At 32.8% G+C, this 17,571-nt stretch overlaps 1 protein-coding gene across 2 annotated transcripts in view; it reads right to left on the bottom strand.

Annotated features, from left to right (window-relative positions):
* Positions 1 to 2,143: 2,143 nt before the first annotated feature.
* The window catches only part of LOC111035605 (sal-like protein 3), an 81,480-nt gene continuing 66,052 nt past the window's right edge, over positions 2,144 to 17,571 (bottom strand). Inside the window, exons 3-8 of one of the 2 annotated variants that reach the window (XM_022317285.1) lie at positions 17,087 to 17,392; positions 13,263 to 13,399; positions 6,137 to 6,890; positions 5,459 to 5,604; positions 3,461 to 3,649; positions 2,144 to 2,971 (exon numbers count right to left, since the gene is read on the bottom strand). In XM_022317285.1, coding sequence (XP_022172977.1) covers positions 2,618 to 2,971; positions 3,461 to 3,649; positions 5,459 to 5,604; positions 6,137 to 6,890; positions 13,263 to 13,399; positions 17,087 to 17,392 — 1,886 coding nt within the window. In that variant the 3' untranslated portion in view covers positions 2,144 to 2,617. The remainder of the gene's footprint in view (positions 2,972 to 3,460; positions 3,650 to 5,458; positions 5,605 to 6,136; positions 6,891 to 13,262; positions 13,400 to 17,086; positions 17,393 to 17,571) is intronic. The other variant, XM_022317294.1, reaches the window with a different exon arrangement.

The following is a 17,571-nucleotide window of genomic DNA, read 5'->3' as shown; positions in this document are numbered from 1 at the left end:
ACCAATGTTTAAATTTTATTGAATTTGTTTAAATTGAAATAAATGTAGTACGTTTAAAATTTCACACAAAAATTGTACAATAAGAGACTATAATAATAATGTTTATATGACTGAAAATGGTGGTCCGCTTGCTAAGTGGAAATTACTAAGACAATGATTGATAAATAAAATTCAATTTTCCTAGTGCCAAAGTTATTTTCATTGCTAGTGATTGTGGACATTTTTAAAAATAATTTTATATCTTAAGTACTAATATTATCATATTGTATATTATACGTATATATTTTGTATTCATATATCTACGTATATTATGTATGTTATACATATAAGATGAACATATATACACACATTTACATTCAATAATACATTCATTTTTTTTATATATAGTACAATAAATCACGGTTATTTTATACAAGTCGTAAAAATTACAATTTTATTTTCGGACTAGTAAATTTAGGAACATTCATCAATGTATTAATAATATGTAATAAATGTGTGTATAAATATAGAGCATACAAACAAACACTCGTAATATGTACACAAACAATGGGCGATAATAGCATACTGTCATCAGTACAGCCGTACAGATTTTAACGTAAGTATAGGTAAGTCATACAATTTAGGTATTTTCAATCAAACCCATTTACCAATATCATCATACCTAAACAATTGTGCTAAAATATGATTTTCTACTTTTTTAAAAATTTTTTAAAATTTAAATTTGTACACTTGGATTAAAATGAAAAGTTGTCTTTATTAATTCAAAATTTCATTTCATTAATTATTTGATCTATAATTCACTGATTAAAAAAAAAAAATGTTAAGTTATTTTATTTCATATCATAATGACATATTACGAGTACCTATGTAATTAGTATAAATGAACATGTCTGTTTGTTTTATTTTATACTTGAGGTTACTGTGAATTAAATAATAATTTACAGGCTGTACATAACTCAACTCACATATTATTAAAAAGCACTATATTGTAACAACATAATTTGATACCAGTCCAAGAAATGATCGACTGGCAATCATTATCAAAATCAAAATAGTAATACTTAAAATCTAGCAAAAACTGCACCATGATTTGGTATTTGATGTACCCAGAGATATGCATGATACATTTTCCATACAATAATGCTTTTTAAAACATAAATAAATATTAATAGTAAAACACACAACACTAATACTAGTATTAATATTAATAAATTAATTAAAATTAACCTAGTATTATTGTTTGTCACTAAAAATGAACTAATCTACACTTTTTATTTAATTTATAGGTAAATCACTTATATTCAGTAATGGTTCAAAAAAAAAAACATCATATACTTAAATTCAAAAAAATCATTACAGTAGTAATACATTATTATGTGTAACAGAGTTATTACTGGTAGTGAAAAAAGGTATCACCAATAAATTGTTATTCAAATAAACATGGATAAATAGTTATAGACTAACTACAAAAAAAAAAAAAAAAATGGGACAAATGATTCGCCCAAAAGGAAAGCACAGAAATGATAACTATGATCACTAACAGTCCTAAACAATACGTAGGATATACAAATAATAAACAATGATCCTAACACATACTAATAATAAACAATGATACTAACATAAAACAATAAAAAGACATTTCAATGATTTGATCGTCATAATCAAAAAAATAATGGATACTGGTAGATAAATACATCGGTACATATTATAATATAAGTAGATGAAACTTAGTGTTTTTGTTTCTAACGATAATGATTAAATTGTTACTGTTAAAATAGTTAAAACGGCTTATTCACTATTTTGAAAGGCGTATGTTTATCAAAATTAATTATTGGCCTGCAATGTCACGGTCGATTTTTCCGTACTATTATTATGATAAGAATGGTCCAAGTCACGGATACCACATGAAATATTAAACGGCATACAATGATAATTTAATTTTAATTTAATTAGATTAAAGTCGAATAAAATATTCTTATATTAAACACTAAACAGGGACGTCAGGGAAATGTTTCAATAAAATGTAATTATTTTATAGCGGTTGAAATTTAAAAAAATTACTCCAACAGAAATGAGACAAAAATATATTTTTTTTTAATTCTGTCAGAAAGTTTTTTGTTTTCATGTTTATGTTTTAAAATAGTGTTAACAAAATAATTTTTTGAATCAATTCTAAAATAATAAATAATTTAAATGTTAAAAACAAAATATTTTGTGAACATTAGCTCAAGCGCGTTTTTAACATGTAAAAAACCCTTTCTGACAAAATTATTATATTATTTTCAATACTTTCGTTTCATTTCTGTATTGAGTTGCACTTTACAAAGGCAATGTGATCCACAGACAGCCGCCCTGTGATCAATTTCAAACGTGTCACTCAAGTGAGTCTTATAACATTATCATAACGTATTGACGTCAAGTCATTGAAAATTAAAGTTTATAATATGATACACTAACTAGTAAAATAATAATAACATAAAAGTAATAATAATAATAATAGTAAAAATAATGATGATAGTCATAATGATAATATTAATAATAGTAGGCAATAATAATAATAATGTACAGTGCGATTTGAGTTTTATCATCGGTTAAAACGCAAATACTCGAGTAAATGTTATGTCGCTAGACCTTCGGTGCGGTTCTGGGAGATATGATTTGTGTGCGCTATCGGCGACGATTGCGGCGATTGGGGTGCGCAGTTGTTGAGCTGATGGTCTTCGGCGGACTTGATGTTGACGGCGGTCTGCCGGTCGTAGTGCAGGTCCCAAAGCGGCGGTGTCCTAATGTGATGGGACGGTGGCGACGACGACGACGACATGACGTGGTTCTGCTTGTCGGTGGCGATGCTCGGCTCCTGTTTCATCATGTCACCCGGGAAGGTGACGCCGCCGCCGAAGTTGCCGAACCCGCTCAGAATGCGATTGTTGACGTTGCTGTTAACGTTCTGGATAACCGATATCTCGTTGATCTGAAGGGTAAAAAACACGATCAATAACTTAATATTATGATCGATGGTATGGCAATATTGCTATTGTTGCTGCTATATATTATTATCGTGTTTGTTATTATTTATTGACTCTGCGGATCGGAACGAAATACAGACGATACCTGAATAATGGATGCGTTTTAATTTCAAAAATATGGACAGAATGATACCGAAATACCAGAAAACAATTAACTGTTGTTAGATAAAAAAGCGCATAGGAAATTAATATGTGACAATAAACTGTAAAAATCGCACGTGTGATTTATAATAAAAATATGTACCATGACCAAAATATATAGCAAATGACGAAATCAATAATTCAGAGACAAAAATATTATATTTAACAACACAAGTCCTTCTTGGTTCATATCCATATAGTTTAGTAACCTCTTAATAACTTAAAAATATTTAGTGATATTGAAACACGATTAACAATAAAAAAAAATACCAAAAAGAGAAAAGTGTAATCACCTTTTGTTGATGAATTCCATTTAAAAACGGACCTGGCTGCAGAAACGGATGATAGTAAATTTCTGGTCTCCGTTGGAGGAAATCTGTTTCTTTGACGGTATTGGCGATCTGCAACGGCGGAAGCTCTAACGACATTCTCCGCCCTCTCCTGGAAGTTCCATTCGTCCACATATGCGTTCCCATGTGCACCTGTACATCATCAAAACGAACAATGACATTAATAACCATACACACACTGATATTGTCTTAATACGTTAAATATATCTCGTCTGAGAGCCGTCCTGACGATTTGTGAGGATCGGGGCAGAGTAAAACTGAGGGGCCTAAAATGCCATTATCGTCACGTGTCCATTTACAATAGGGCAAGGGCTCAAATATAGTACCTTGTAAATACAACAGTATGAATGAGTAAATAAACTACATAACACATAATTTACATTTTATTTAAACTTAATATAGGTAATTATAATTATATTGATATAATAAGTCGACAAATAAAGTATTTTTTTCTATAAATTTTTTTGTTTTAAGAAAGAGGGTAAGTGGATGTCGCTGTGCAGTACATTATTTGTCCAGAAGGTCGCTGTAATGGAAAATATTAAATTCAATTTTAATTCAATTCATTTTAATTGAATTCAATTATATATGATATAATTATACAAGAAGAACGATTCTGAGAGGAGACGATATGTCAGTCAATGATATTTTATATTATTATTACTTATTATTGATACTGTAGCCGGTAAGTTGAATTAATATTATTCATAAAATGTTTTACGTATTTTGTCAAAATTCGTAATTCAAACGCTCGAAAAAATATTGTGAATTTACTACGCTCAACTAATAATAACTTTTCAATTAACAACAATTTACGTCTTACGAAGAAAATTGTATTACATTTTCAAGTTTTTCGAACGAGCTACAATTTTTTTATTGAAATTAATAGAAAAAAATCAAATGATAGTCAAAAATTTCATATGCCTATAAATAGTTGAACATGAGTCAAAATATTTTGAAAATTGTATGGAGTACAGAAAATGCTAACACAAACATTCAGTGAAAATGTCATGTATATATGTAATTTTTTAAAAGTTACATTAAAAATCAAAATCGATTTTTTTGAAAACTAGTTTTGCTAAATAATTCCCGTTTTTCCTGTCGCTTTTGAAAACTACTATGAATTTTAAATTTTGACCTCCGGAATTCATCAACTAGATTCACTTTCCTACCAGAAAAGTTCCTGTTGAAGAAAGTGAAGCAATTGTATTGCCCCAAAATCGTGATGACAGACACAAAAATAAAAAAACACTCATCATTGTACATTCATTGCTCCTCTAAGAATCTAAAATTGATTTTGAATAATTTGAATATTATATTTTATATTTTAGTTGCTACCTTAATTATTATAATTATTCACTAATCTACTACCCGATACCTATTTAGAATAAGTTATATAAGTTTTAGGTTATACGGTGTATTATATCAACTAAAATGACTTAACAAAAAAAACTTTCACACCCCCTTAATAGGTCAAATTTTGATTAATTTATTTTTATTTGAAAGATGAGAACCTTTTTTAGATCGGGTCAAAGCTCGAATTTTAATTTTACTTATATAGGGCTAGAAAAGTAAGTTTGAAAAATAACAAATATTATACATTATTCAAATGCATAATTTAACTTCTATAATTTTAATTTTGTAAATCGGGCTTTGATCCAACTCTCGAAATGTTACAAGGCGAAATTGTATTTCCTGTAAGACACGTTTTTGTACTAAAAAAGTATCGGCTCCGAGGCCTTTGATCATTAATCCGTTAAAAATTTGATTAAAAAAAAAATTTTTATCGCTCATCAACTTGACTTTTTATTGTACCTATAATAGTAGGACTTGTCCAACTGTGGTGAGAGCTCGGGGCCCGGAGCGGGGGCCCCGATTCCCCTGCCCTATGGACGGCTCTAGACTGAGACTCTAAAGTAAACAACCGTAGGATAAACTTACTTTGAGGTTGCCTTTGGTTGTGAAGGCCTTCATGCACACCGTGCATCGAAAAGGCTTGTCACCCGTGTGGGTCCTCATGTGAATTTGTAGTGCAGATGATGATGAGAAGTTCTTGTTGCACACGTTACACAAATGTTTGGCCGAACCTTCAAACGCACAGGCAAAAAAATAATTTTAGTAAATTGCATTGTACACAGGAATTAATGGAGGTATCCGGTATCGGTCATAGATAGGTATAGAGTGTCATTAGATTTAAATGGAGTAAAAAATGTATCTGTACCAAAAGAGCAAAAACGACGACGCTATCAAGACGGACTTCAGACCTATATTTACATTGGTCGACATACACGAGTCGTTAAAACATTGATAGTTGCTATAAATTATATTATTTGCATTTTGACCATTTGTCAGTGTTTTGTATTATTGTAATTGGCTTAACTGTGTATGTTGACGTGTTATTTCCAGTATAAAATAATACAATAATTGATGCAATATCAATAGTATAATGAGCACCCATTGACAATATTTCAATTTAAAACACCCCTGTGTGTTAACTACTGGCGAGTAACTGGATGTCATATTAAATTTGTTAACCCCAACGGGTACTAGAACTACAACCTTTAAACTTTTGGAGATGATATTATTGTTTATTACTAATATTATTTACTACTAGCTTACTTTGTTGTCTTTTGGCCGAAGGCAATCCGGCTTCAGGATCAGCCAATGAGCGTTTTGGCGACGACGACGAAGAAGAACACAGACCTCCCTCGGTTGTTGCAGGCGGTTTTCTGGAACCGGAGCCCGGAGCGTTGTATTGCTGCGGCTGGCCGACGGTGGGCACGGACAGCGTGACCACCGGTTGGATCGAGGATTTAGCCGACAGTGGTTGCGACGGAGCCTGTTGTTGCTGTTGTTGTTGGGCCGGTGGTGGGGACAAGTCGGCCGCTGACTGGACAGCGGTACTGGTTGACGAAGACCCGGTGCACGTGGATGCGTTTGCTGATACTACGGTAGCGGTAGCGGTACCGGTCACCGCAGGCATCATACCATTTGGAGGCTGTTGCAATACGACCTGTTGCGATGGTTGTGGTGGTAGAGGCAGGGGTGGTGGTGGTGGCGGTGGTAGAGATCGAGACCCTACTCCGCCGGTTGCTGTTCCCGTGACTGCGGCCACGACTGTTGCGACGTTTTGTGTGGCTGCATTTATAAGTGCCATCTGCTGTTGTATCTGTTGCTGATGGTGCTGCTGGTGATGCAGGTGATGCTGGGCTGCTTCACGGCTCTCAGAGCTCGCGTTGCTGGCTGTGTCATCGTGACCACAGCTAGTCGAGTTGTTGCCGTCGAACATGTTGTTCGACGAGCTGCCTCCGCCAGCGCCCGTCGACGACATGTCTCGAGTCTTATGCGTTAGCATGTGCTGTTTCATATTACCCTGCAACACGTGCAGAATACATACTGAAAGTCTGTGGTGTCATAACATTGATAATTATAACAATAACACCGTGATTAAGTCGTCGTGTCATCGTTGGGATGGTGGATGTGGGGGTGGTGATGAAAGCACTATTAAGGGTAGGAGGAGGTGATAGTGTTCTGAGCTGGAGGACAACATAGGGGTGGTGTACCATGACCAGAGCGATGACCAAATCGAGTGTTTAAGTAGTAACGAAGAAAAAAAAATATTATATAACATGGTCACGTTCCTCTCTTACTATCGTCCCATATGGCCACACGTTCCTTCGGACATACTTAATGATATAATACACTTAGGGATGAGAGGCATTCTATATACGGTGTGGTGGACGTATTTCAGATTTGAGAAAATCAATTTCCACACCTTCGAGTATCATTAACGCATAAAACCCCACGACAAAGTGAAGGTATTTTCATAACGAACACTAGCACCCAATCCGACCGAATATTTGCAATAATAATAGAGTCGTCTCGTAAGCACACCTCCCTAATCTCCATGAAAGCTCGTGTTTAACGAGTTTCAACCTAATGCGTGCATTTACCTATCTAATAACCACCGACAGTTCACGTCCAAGGAAGAGTGTTTGAAACAGTAATATTAATAAAAATTGACAAATTTTTGTCGATAGGTGATGTCATATTGCGTATGAAAAACGACAACTACTTCGTTGGTTGTGATAGTTTTTTGCCTGACATTTCGTGGTGTATGCCATCTAAAGTACACGCTGTCCGACGTGTAGATTGTGTGGTATGTTCGTGCGGCGAGTTGATTCTATTATTAATTTTTTTATGTTGCGCTTAAAAATATGTACAGCACCGAATTGTTTGTACTCCGTGGTCAGTGTACGACTGTATATTTTATTATTTCTCACAGTTACCGTTTCGCTTGCGTTAATTTTAAAGAAGAAGTATACGATTATGAAGGCATGCAGGAATGTTTACCGAAAACTTTAAGACTCCTCGACACCTCCATCTCAACGTATAGTTTTACCGCTCTCGTCTACGTGTATTACCTACACATATTTTGAACGCAATTTCGGTCGAGTATGCGTCTCTATTTGTACGTAAGCACTTCGAGGGGCGCCGCAGACGTCATGCGGTTTCGGTTTTCGAGCAGATAATATATAATACAATTATTAGCCCAACGCATTCTTACCGCAATAATTCTCCCGTGATATATAATGTTCGCAGGGGATGGGAGTGAGATAATATACTGTAGACAATCCACGAACAAATATTTTGATGACGCCCAGCATTAAAATGCATGTTAAAAGCATTAAAATAGTTTTAATAAACATATTTGGTTAATTTCAACTATACACGAAGAAAATTGGTAATTCAGGGAGAGAAAGTCGAGATCTAGATTAATTCTGCACCCATTGCTGCGCATGCGATCATATATAGTAACAATATAATTGTCGTCGCGGGATATGAATATGGAAAACGTATAATATCATAAATAACATACACACTTGAAAATATTTATATAAAATAATACGGTCAAAGGTAAACAGCGTGAATCCGGCCAAAAAATCCAATCACGCATACAAACCGTGACACATTTTATTGTTTTCAATTTAAAAAAAAATTCCATTTCCGTGTATGATGATGATGATGTATAATAAGTTGACTAAAAACCGTCACTTCGCCGTCGGCAATATCAAGTGGAAATAATTTCGAATACAAACATAATAATAATATTCAGGTACACATGCACACACACACACACACACACACACATATACACTCACAGTGCAGTGAAATGGAAGTGGTACACCTCTGCAGTTCGTAGAGTACGTTACTACTAAATGAGCATCCCAGCGAAACATATTAAAAAAATATAGGTATCCGAGTGAGGAAAAAAACAAAGAGAAAATTAGTAATAAAAAAGAACTACATTATTTTACACGAGAAACCGTATAGAATAGAAAGACAAAAAAAAAAACAAAACAAAACAAATTGCACTACGAAACATAAATGACTGTGGAAATTAATCCACGTCACTGCCGTTGAATTTTACTGTACGTTTCTGCGAATGAAAAAAAACAAAAAACGCGGTGAATCGTGAAACAGATAATAACAATATGCTATACAAGACGTATAATGTGTGATTTGAAAAATGACGGATGTATGTGACGGATTTGTGTGGAAACGTTTTCGATTCGGTGCCTTAGACAGACGATGATTTCGGCGACTTCGGTTCGCTATTAAAAACCGTTTCGATCGGAGCATAACAATATGTTATGGATTCGACGACCGTTCTATGTAGAAACGCACCGATATCTTAGTGTACGAAACGAACAGTTCGATTTATGTTACGTAGGGTCGTAGTACTTAAGCTACACAGGTCATATATACAGGCGACAATATTATTAAGGTACACTGTTAAAAAATATTTTTATTGCCTTCTTTAAAAAAAAAATGTTAATATAATAAATTTAATATTTACATAAATGTTCAAAAGATAACAATAGGTATTTACGGGTTGTTTTCAAAAAACTAGTAGCATTATTTAGTATAGTGATAATGTAGATAATATACGTTAAATATTAATATAGGCGCATTTATATAAAACTTGTACCTCGCGATTTTAAATTTAAAAACTCAGATTTTTATATATTATGTGAGACAGCCAAAACAATAAATAAATAAGTAATGAGGTGATAATAGAATAATTTGTGCACAAAAAATGCCACAGGTTTAAAAAAATTGCAACTCTTACGACAATGCCGATCACCCCTTAAATACGTCACCATATAATGTATATGTATAATACAATAATATGTACATGCAAGAATAGATCCTACTCAGTAAATAGCCTAATTGTAATTACATATCATTAATAACGCGCAAGGGAGAAAAACAAAATTTTAAAAAATGTATTCTAATTCATAGATAGGTAGGTGTAATGTTTTATTTTTTTACAGAATTTTAATTATTTTAAAATATCATGACTCGATAATATTATCTATGAATATTTGATGGTAATTAAATTAACGAAAGCTTACGATTATGGGTTGAGGAATAATACTATTTTGAGTTATTAGTAGGTATATAAAATTTTATACGTAGGTATAAGGTACTCGTAATAAGTTAAGTATCGAATTTGAAATTATTTAAAACTGTATGATTTTTATGATTTCATTCAATTAATTTTTATGACGACATAATTTTATTTTTAATATTAGATTAAATAATATTGTAATCGCATGTGAGCTTCTACTAAAACTTCACTGAAATGAAGCGTACTAAGATTTACGAACAAAAGTTACAATTATAGCCATATATTATAATATGTCTTAGAACTAATTTCACAATAATTCACCTTGCAGTTGCCAAAACTAATTACCTAATTTTACGAAACTCGATTTAAAACTGTAATTTTTTTTTTCAATTGTATGGTTTCCACATATTACAATTACTTATGTAAAATAAAACAAACTAGCATATTATTAATTTATTAGTAACGATTGCATAATTAGTTTGGAAATAAAATACAATTATACAAGGGAATTATGTAATGTGGGAGTAAAGTAAAAGATATTAAAAATAAGTTTGAAACAATGAAATATGATGATTCGCGTTTCGTTTAAATTTATGTGCGATGCCGTCAAATAAATGAAATCGTTTGTACCGATTAGATAACAGGTAGCAGTGGACTATTGTTTTTGCTGATTTTTTATTTACATACATTTGGTATTTGAATATTGAAAGAGAATATTATTCGTTTTCAAATACGAGTAGCAAGTCTTTTTTTCCGGTTTGTCGATGTATTTATTTTTAAACAAGTAATAATAAGGTTTTGTATTGTACGGTTAAATTATTTGTGAGCGTTAGAGAACAATTCGAAAAATACAATATAAATAGAAATGCATTACAAAAAAAAAAATCGCGATGAAAACCGCCAAGAGAAATTTAAATAATGTTGAAATGTCCATAAAGGATCACATCTGGCGACTATTCCTCAAAGCGGTAATATGCAGTTGCACGTATTATTATAGAAAAATAATGTGTAACAAATATTTATATTTTTTTAAATTGTAAATTAGTCATAGATATTATATAATTATGATGGTAATAATGTCTGATCCGAGTTGGATGGATTGTGTTATTGAGGCTGTCTTACAATAATTTATTAAATCAGCTATACATATAATACTATGTTATATAGTACGTATGCAACCGAATGTAAAAAATTATATATTTCGTTATGTTCAACAATACACAGGAAGAATCAAACTCTCAAAGTCGCAACAGTGAGATAAAAAACAAAATCGTTACCTAATTATTCTACTCGTTTTCGGATGGACAACAACAAACATACATGTCAAAATAAAAGTCGCATTATAATATGTATAAAATATGAACGTCCTAGTTGAAAAAATTATTTAGCGCACACAATACTGTTGACGTTGGAACGCGTGTATTTATATTCCATTATACATAACTATGGGTAGGTAGGTAAAAGTAAAAGTGTAGAATTTGTTATTTTTTTTATTTTCTGTTCGTTTTTATTATATTTGTATTTAGATCAATATCGTTCCTTTGCCCGTAAAAAGCAACAGGTTTTTTCCCACTATTTGTTAAGATGGATCGCGGAATTAATCCATTATTCAACCTCTAGCCAAACAACAGCGGGGAAAATAAGAAAATAGTGCGAGAGCGGCTCTCTCGAATCCACGACGATGTAACCTGTCACAGCAGCGAAGCGTATAGGTATACTAGCACCACTTGGGTGTATCGAGATCCAACCAATAAACGTAATATTATATTAATATTATTATTATTATTATCCATCGTCGTGGTGCCAGAACGGTTGATTTTGTTGAATCAACCATAGCAACCATGGGAAATAAAAAATTTGTTGTGTTTGTTGATATTGAACATTTATTTGTAGCTGTTACCCATCGTGAAAAAGACGATACCTAATAAATAATAATAATATTTGTTGTATGATATTACGATTGTTGGTCGGCATCTCGATACACCCAAGTGTTGGTAGTATACGCTTTATTTATTTTTTATTAGGTATTACGTATTCAATAAACAATACTATATGTGATATTTGTACCTCAATAGTAATATTTCAGAAACGAAACCTAACCTTTTAACAAAATATAACGGAACTGAAATAATGTTTCTAACTGGATGGAACTTTTTTTTAATGTTTCGTATTTTTTTCACCAAATTATTTTATTGAACACTTAGCCGAAAAAAAGGTAGCATATAACTTATTAATAGTTGAAGGGAATCGAATTTTCTTTTACTTATAATGCCAAGTATCAATATGGTATTTTAAACAATTATTCTTATGCGACGAGTCAGAGAACAATACGTCAATATATTTTAATAATAGGACATCAAAAAATGGGTAGCTACTGATTTTAATTTTGAAATAATATAACCAAGTACGTAATAATTGTATTGTATATACTTGTATCTCATATTATAAACAATAAAATGCGTATCCGTTGTTCATTCTAACAATAAATTGTACTGTCATTTTTGTTGTCAGTATGAAAAAGAGGTAGATCGTACGTTTTTTTTGAATGAGAAGATGCAAATAACTGTCGAATGACGAAAAATGTTCTTTTGTCGGAATGAAAAAATTAAACGGTTCCAGTCCTCATTGGAATATAATATAGTATTAAACACGAACAGGAAAACGATCTTTTTACGAGTATTGTATGCACGCGAACAATACTTTCCAAGCAGTGAACAACCTCATCTCCTAAGGCTTTGATTGATTTTTCAAAGAACACAATACAATTTAGCACCGATCGCTCGAGAATATTTTTTCGTTCAATTCTGCTAAGAACTGTTGATTTCGACAGAATAGGGGAAAGGTTTTAGGTGGGATGGGGAACCAGGGCACAACGAGGCATGTACATTTTTTTAAGCGCACCATAATTGCGTATACTTCATATTTATATCAGATATACCTACATAATTATTTATTAATAATTATTACATATTATTATAACTTGAAGTGTATCTTATTATTATAGCCATGTACCCATTCAAACATGCAGGGCCCGATTGGCCATTAGGCACCAAGAGTAAACACAGAGCCTATACGACTTAAAAGCATAAATTATGCTGTTTAAAATATGGGTAATTTCGTATTTTTCACATTTTACTGTCAAAGTGTTTATTTTTATGAAAATGTCTCAACATTTTGGGCCCCAGTCAGAGTGCTTATATATAGTACCGCCTATAATCTACAAAATGCTCGAATCTGGTCCTGATCTTTGGGTTTGAGTTGGGATTTCAACATTTACGAGTGTTATGAGTTATATTATCGATTAATAATATGATTCAGTGTCGATCGTACCTTTGTCGAAAATCCTCGGTCGCACACGGAACATTTGAAAGGCCGCTCTTTGGTATGACTCCTGTAGTGGATCTCGAGAGCAGAGTGGCACGCGAACGTTTTGAAACAGATGTTGCACGTGGTGTTTCCTCGAGCAGCTAAAACATACACATCGGAAATAATTATTTTGCATAATTTTTGTTGCGCACATGGGATAGTAGGTAACAACCCCGTCACACAAATATTAAAAATAATAATAAAATCTGAGCACCCGGACCAACAAGCCCTCCGCCGACAACGAAGACGTGCGCCGGATAAGCACCCTGCAGCATGTCACGGAAGGGAGGAGGACACAAATCAAAATATTAATAATAATAATAATTATTATTATTATTATCATTACTTTCGTGCCAGATGAATATCGCGAGTTTGCATATTTTGGTGGAACGAAAACCGTACATGTTTATATAATAATACCAACAACATTCTCCCTTGAGTTATAATGTTTTAGATTTTTTTTTTCTGAAATGTGATTTTTCTAAAATATATTATACTGTTTTATGTGCAAGCAAATGTTTCAAATATTCGTTTCATCTCGTTTTCAGTATAAAAATAACCCGCGTCTCACAAGTCACGACATTCGTTTATTTATATTTTATATACCATTTTAGATCTCGTATACAGAGCGAGGGGGCGGTTTTACAATGAAGTGTACTCTATTTTTCTTTCGGTTAACACTTTTTGGGGCAATAAAAGTTTCAAATTTTTCACGTATTCCACTAAATCAACCAAATTGAACACAGATGGTACTACTTTACAAACGTCATTTTCGGGAAATCTCTCAGTAAAATACCGACTGCATTCGGCTGACTGCGAATAAACGGCAGGACGTGTATAGAAAAACAGAAAAACCCGTTCTCGACGATATCTTGTCCGTTTTGGCTAAACCAAGTTTGCGCCACAGCAGAATGGTTTTCGAGTGCTAATTAGTATGATTTATCATATTGATATCCGTTTGAAAATATAATATCACACTAGCTTTTAAACGTCAAGGTGAGCAAACCGAATGCATATATTATTATAATATACATAGGTAGCTATTAAACCTACACTGCTTATGATGCCTTATCGCAGATACATTTTATTTTAGTAACATTCAGTTGAAACAATTAATATACTTAATATATTATATTATAAAAGATTGAAACAAAATGTTTAAGCGAATAAAATAATTATTTGAAATAAAACCAGTGAATCACATTTTTGGTCGTTATATATTACATTATACAGAGTGGGTATACCTATACACGTATTGTACATATAAATATATTCGCAGAATACCATCTTCGTATTTTAATTAAATTGTTTATTATTTATTAATTTATTATCATGTTAAGTGCGTAAGAATGAAAAAAAAATTCGAAAAAAGAGACCAGTTTTATATTATTGACATATATTATAATTAAATAAGCGATAAATTACAATAATGTATGGTATTCATTAATTCGGTTTAAAAGTCGGCGACATTATGTTATTAGTAAGGTACTTATTTCCCACCGAATAATAGTAAATTATTGTTCAACAATCTTCGACTTGAAAGAAAAAATATATTTTATCATAATTCATATTTATAGATTCTCGGGCAAAGCAGTATTGCCTAACTCAGTCGCAGATTTCGGAATTTGATAACTATAGGTACATATTTCATAAATAACTATTGATATCAAAGGCCGTTTCTGCGTCATATTTTGATCGTGAAGCACAACAAATGACCGAATTATCGGTACTTAATCACAAAACTAAACTTCAGAGTATTAAAAAGTTTAGTGGCGTAATGTATGTTTATTTGTTTTGAGATCTCTATTTGCACGGCCAATATTTATTAAAACAATAATAATATAATACTAACATAAAACCATTTGCGGTGTGTTAAAAATGTACATCTAACCAACAGATGTATTCAACAACGCTACATGAGTATGAAAATAATAATATTATCGAACCACATGGAGTTCTGTCGAAGCAAATTTTAATATTATGTAGACAATAATCTCATCAAATCGAAAGATGTTATAAAATTAAGTTTGCTACAATGTTTGTTTTTTATTGACACCAAATTTTACCGTTTATTAATGGCTATATAGAGTTCCAAACATGCAAATCCACGTTAATTTATAACCGACAGCGACGATTTCTAAATAATAGCGGACGAACAAAATTCTCCCTCATGTCGGCAAGCAAAATAATTATAATTTATGTTTTTAATTAAAAACAAAAAAATATGTATATGTAAATACCGATAATACATCATTCGGCGTGTAAAGGCATAATGAAAATAATAGTAACATTATATTACAGCGTTTTAAAAAAAGACATGTGACGCACATGTGGTCGGTGCTTATATACGATAATAGCACGATAAATAATGGCAACGGCGTTTATAATTACTTCGATTCTCCACAAAAACGATAAAATACAACGTCCTATGGAAGAACGAACAAACGAAACAAAGGAATGATATTACGATTTATCAGTTGGGTGCATTGAGAATAATTTCCATCATGTTATTATCATCGATAAAATATTATGCGGAGTGTGTATCGAGTGTACCGTGAAATGGATATTAATCGAGTAGAAAAAAAAATACAATTAGATACAAGAAAAAAAAATGGTTTTCCAACGAAATCTCGGAATACCTACCATTTGCGTTTACAAAAATAAAAAAATTGAGATGTATCGGCCCACGGGAGAGAAGAGTATAATAGGCATCTCATCTCGTCACCGTGTACAATAAAAACTTTAACTCGTTTTCATGAATAATTTACAGTTTATTATTGTTAGTGGTAATATTTCTATTTATACACGTCGAATACTACTACTACTACTACTTTTAATACTACGCGTACCTACTGTTTACACCAAATCTTAACACATCTGTTATGATACTAATTATACCGTTTAATAACATATTAGGTTAGGTGTAATAGTATAATCGTATTTTTTTTAAACTACTAAATTTTATATTATAAATGTGTCATGATTATGATGATAATAATAACAATTTTGTGCCCCACTTCCGTACACGTGCCGCGACCATACACCATTTGCCAAGGAGGGAAGACAAATATTTATTATTATAATTATACGCGTGGCATTATTATAATAGAACGATGTTAACTAAAAGGTACCTTATTATTTTGATTGATGAGTGATGACGTTATTATCGAGGCTAATATTGTAAATATTACGAAATTTGGTAGTAAATCATATCCAGATCAACGTTTAAAAAATATTATTATTATTATGATCATCATTATTATTATTATGTGCACATGGTTCTGAAAGCTTGTCTCGGGCGATAGTCGGTGAAAAAAAATGCTCGAGATTCTATTGATTTAGTCAACAAAGTGACAGAATGCATCTAAATATAAAACTTAATGACGCGATGAACATTTCAACGTTTTAAATGTCAATGCATTTTACCAGACAATAATGCGATGATAATATAACATAAGGAATTCAGGCGTGATGTATGCGACGCGTTTTTCATCCGAGCGTGCTTGACACGATGCCAAAAAGTGCGTGCAATTTATTCTCCGGGACGAAAAGAATAGTTATTTTACACGAATTAAATTGAATTTAGAAAAAATGTGTACGATCGAGAGTGTCTATTCATAACTGCGTGCAACGGCAACATACAATGGCACGTGATGTGCGAGGCGGTGTTTTAAAATATAAGCCAACGCCAAAACAATAATAGCGATGCAGATGAAACGGATGTCTTGGGTTTTTTTCTCTTTAAAATTTTTAAATTGTTCTACAAATAAACGATTTGTGGCACTTACGGGATTGTCCGAATGACGGTCCGTGGTTCTGAATTACGGGTGCGGGAGGGGCTGCTCCTGCCATGAGACCCGCGAATGCAGGTGGCAGATACGCATTAATGATGTGATTGGCGGAGGGGGCCAATGCCGGTTGTTTGGGCGTCAGGTCCAGGGCGCAAGGAGGCGAGTATCTACTGTTGTTAAACGACATCGATGCGGGCGATCCGGCCCGAGAACCGTGGTGCCGCGAAGACGATGATGTAGGCCTGGGAGAGAAGGACTCATCCGAAGTGATTAGTGGCGGGCTGGCCATCATTACTCTGCCACCTGAAATCAAAAGGTTACGATATTAATAGGACTCCTATTTAATTGTTGGTGATCAGTAGATTCGCATGATAATAAACACAGCCAGTTTCAAAGGTTGTACTCAAACTAATTAGTGTTTTGTGTTTAGGGTTGCAGTTATTTGGCTAGACTTGGCCGATTAGGGACATTGGATGAAAATC

Source organism: Myzus persicae, unplaced genomic scaffold (genome assembly GCF_001856785.1).
Source record: "Myzus persicae strain clone G006 unplaced genomic scaffold, MPER_G0061.0, whole genome shotgun sequence".
Taxonomy (NCBI): domain Eukaryota; kingdom Metazoa; phylum Arthropoda; class Insecta; order Hemiptera; family Aphididae; genus Myzus; species Myzus persicae.
Note: the sequence above shows the minus strand (reverse complement) of the source record. Positions and strands in the feature narration are given on the sequence as shown.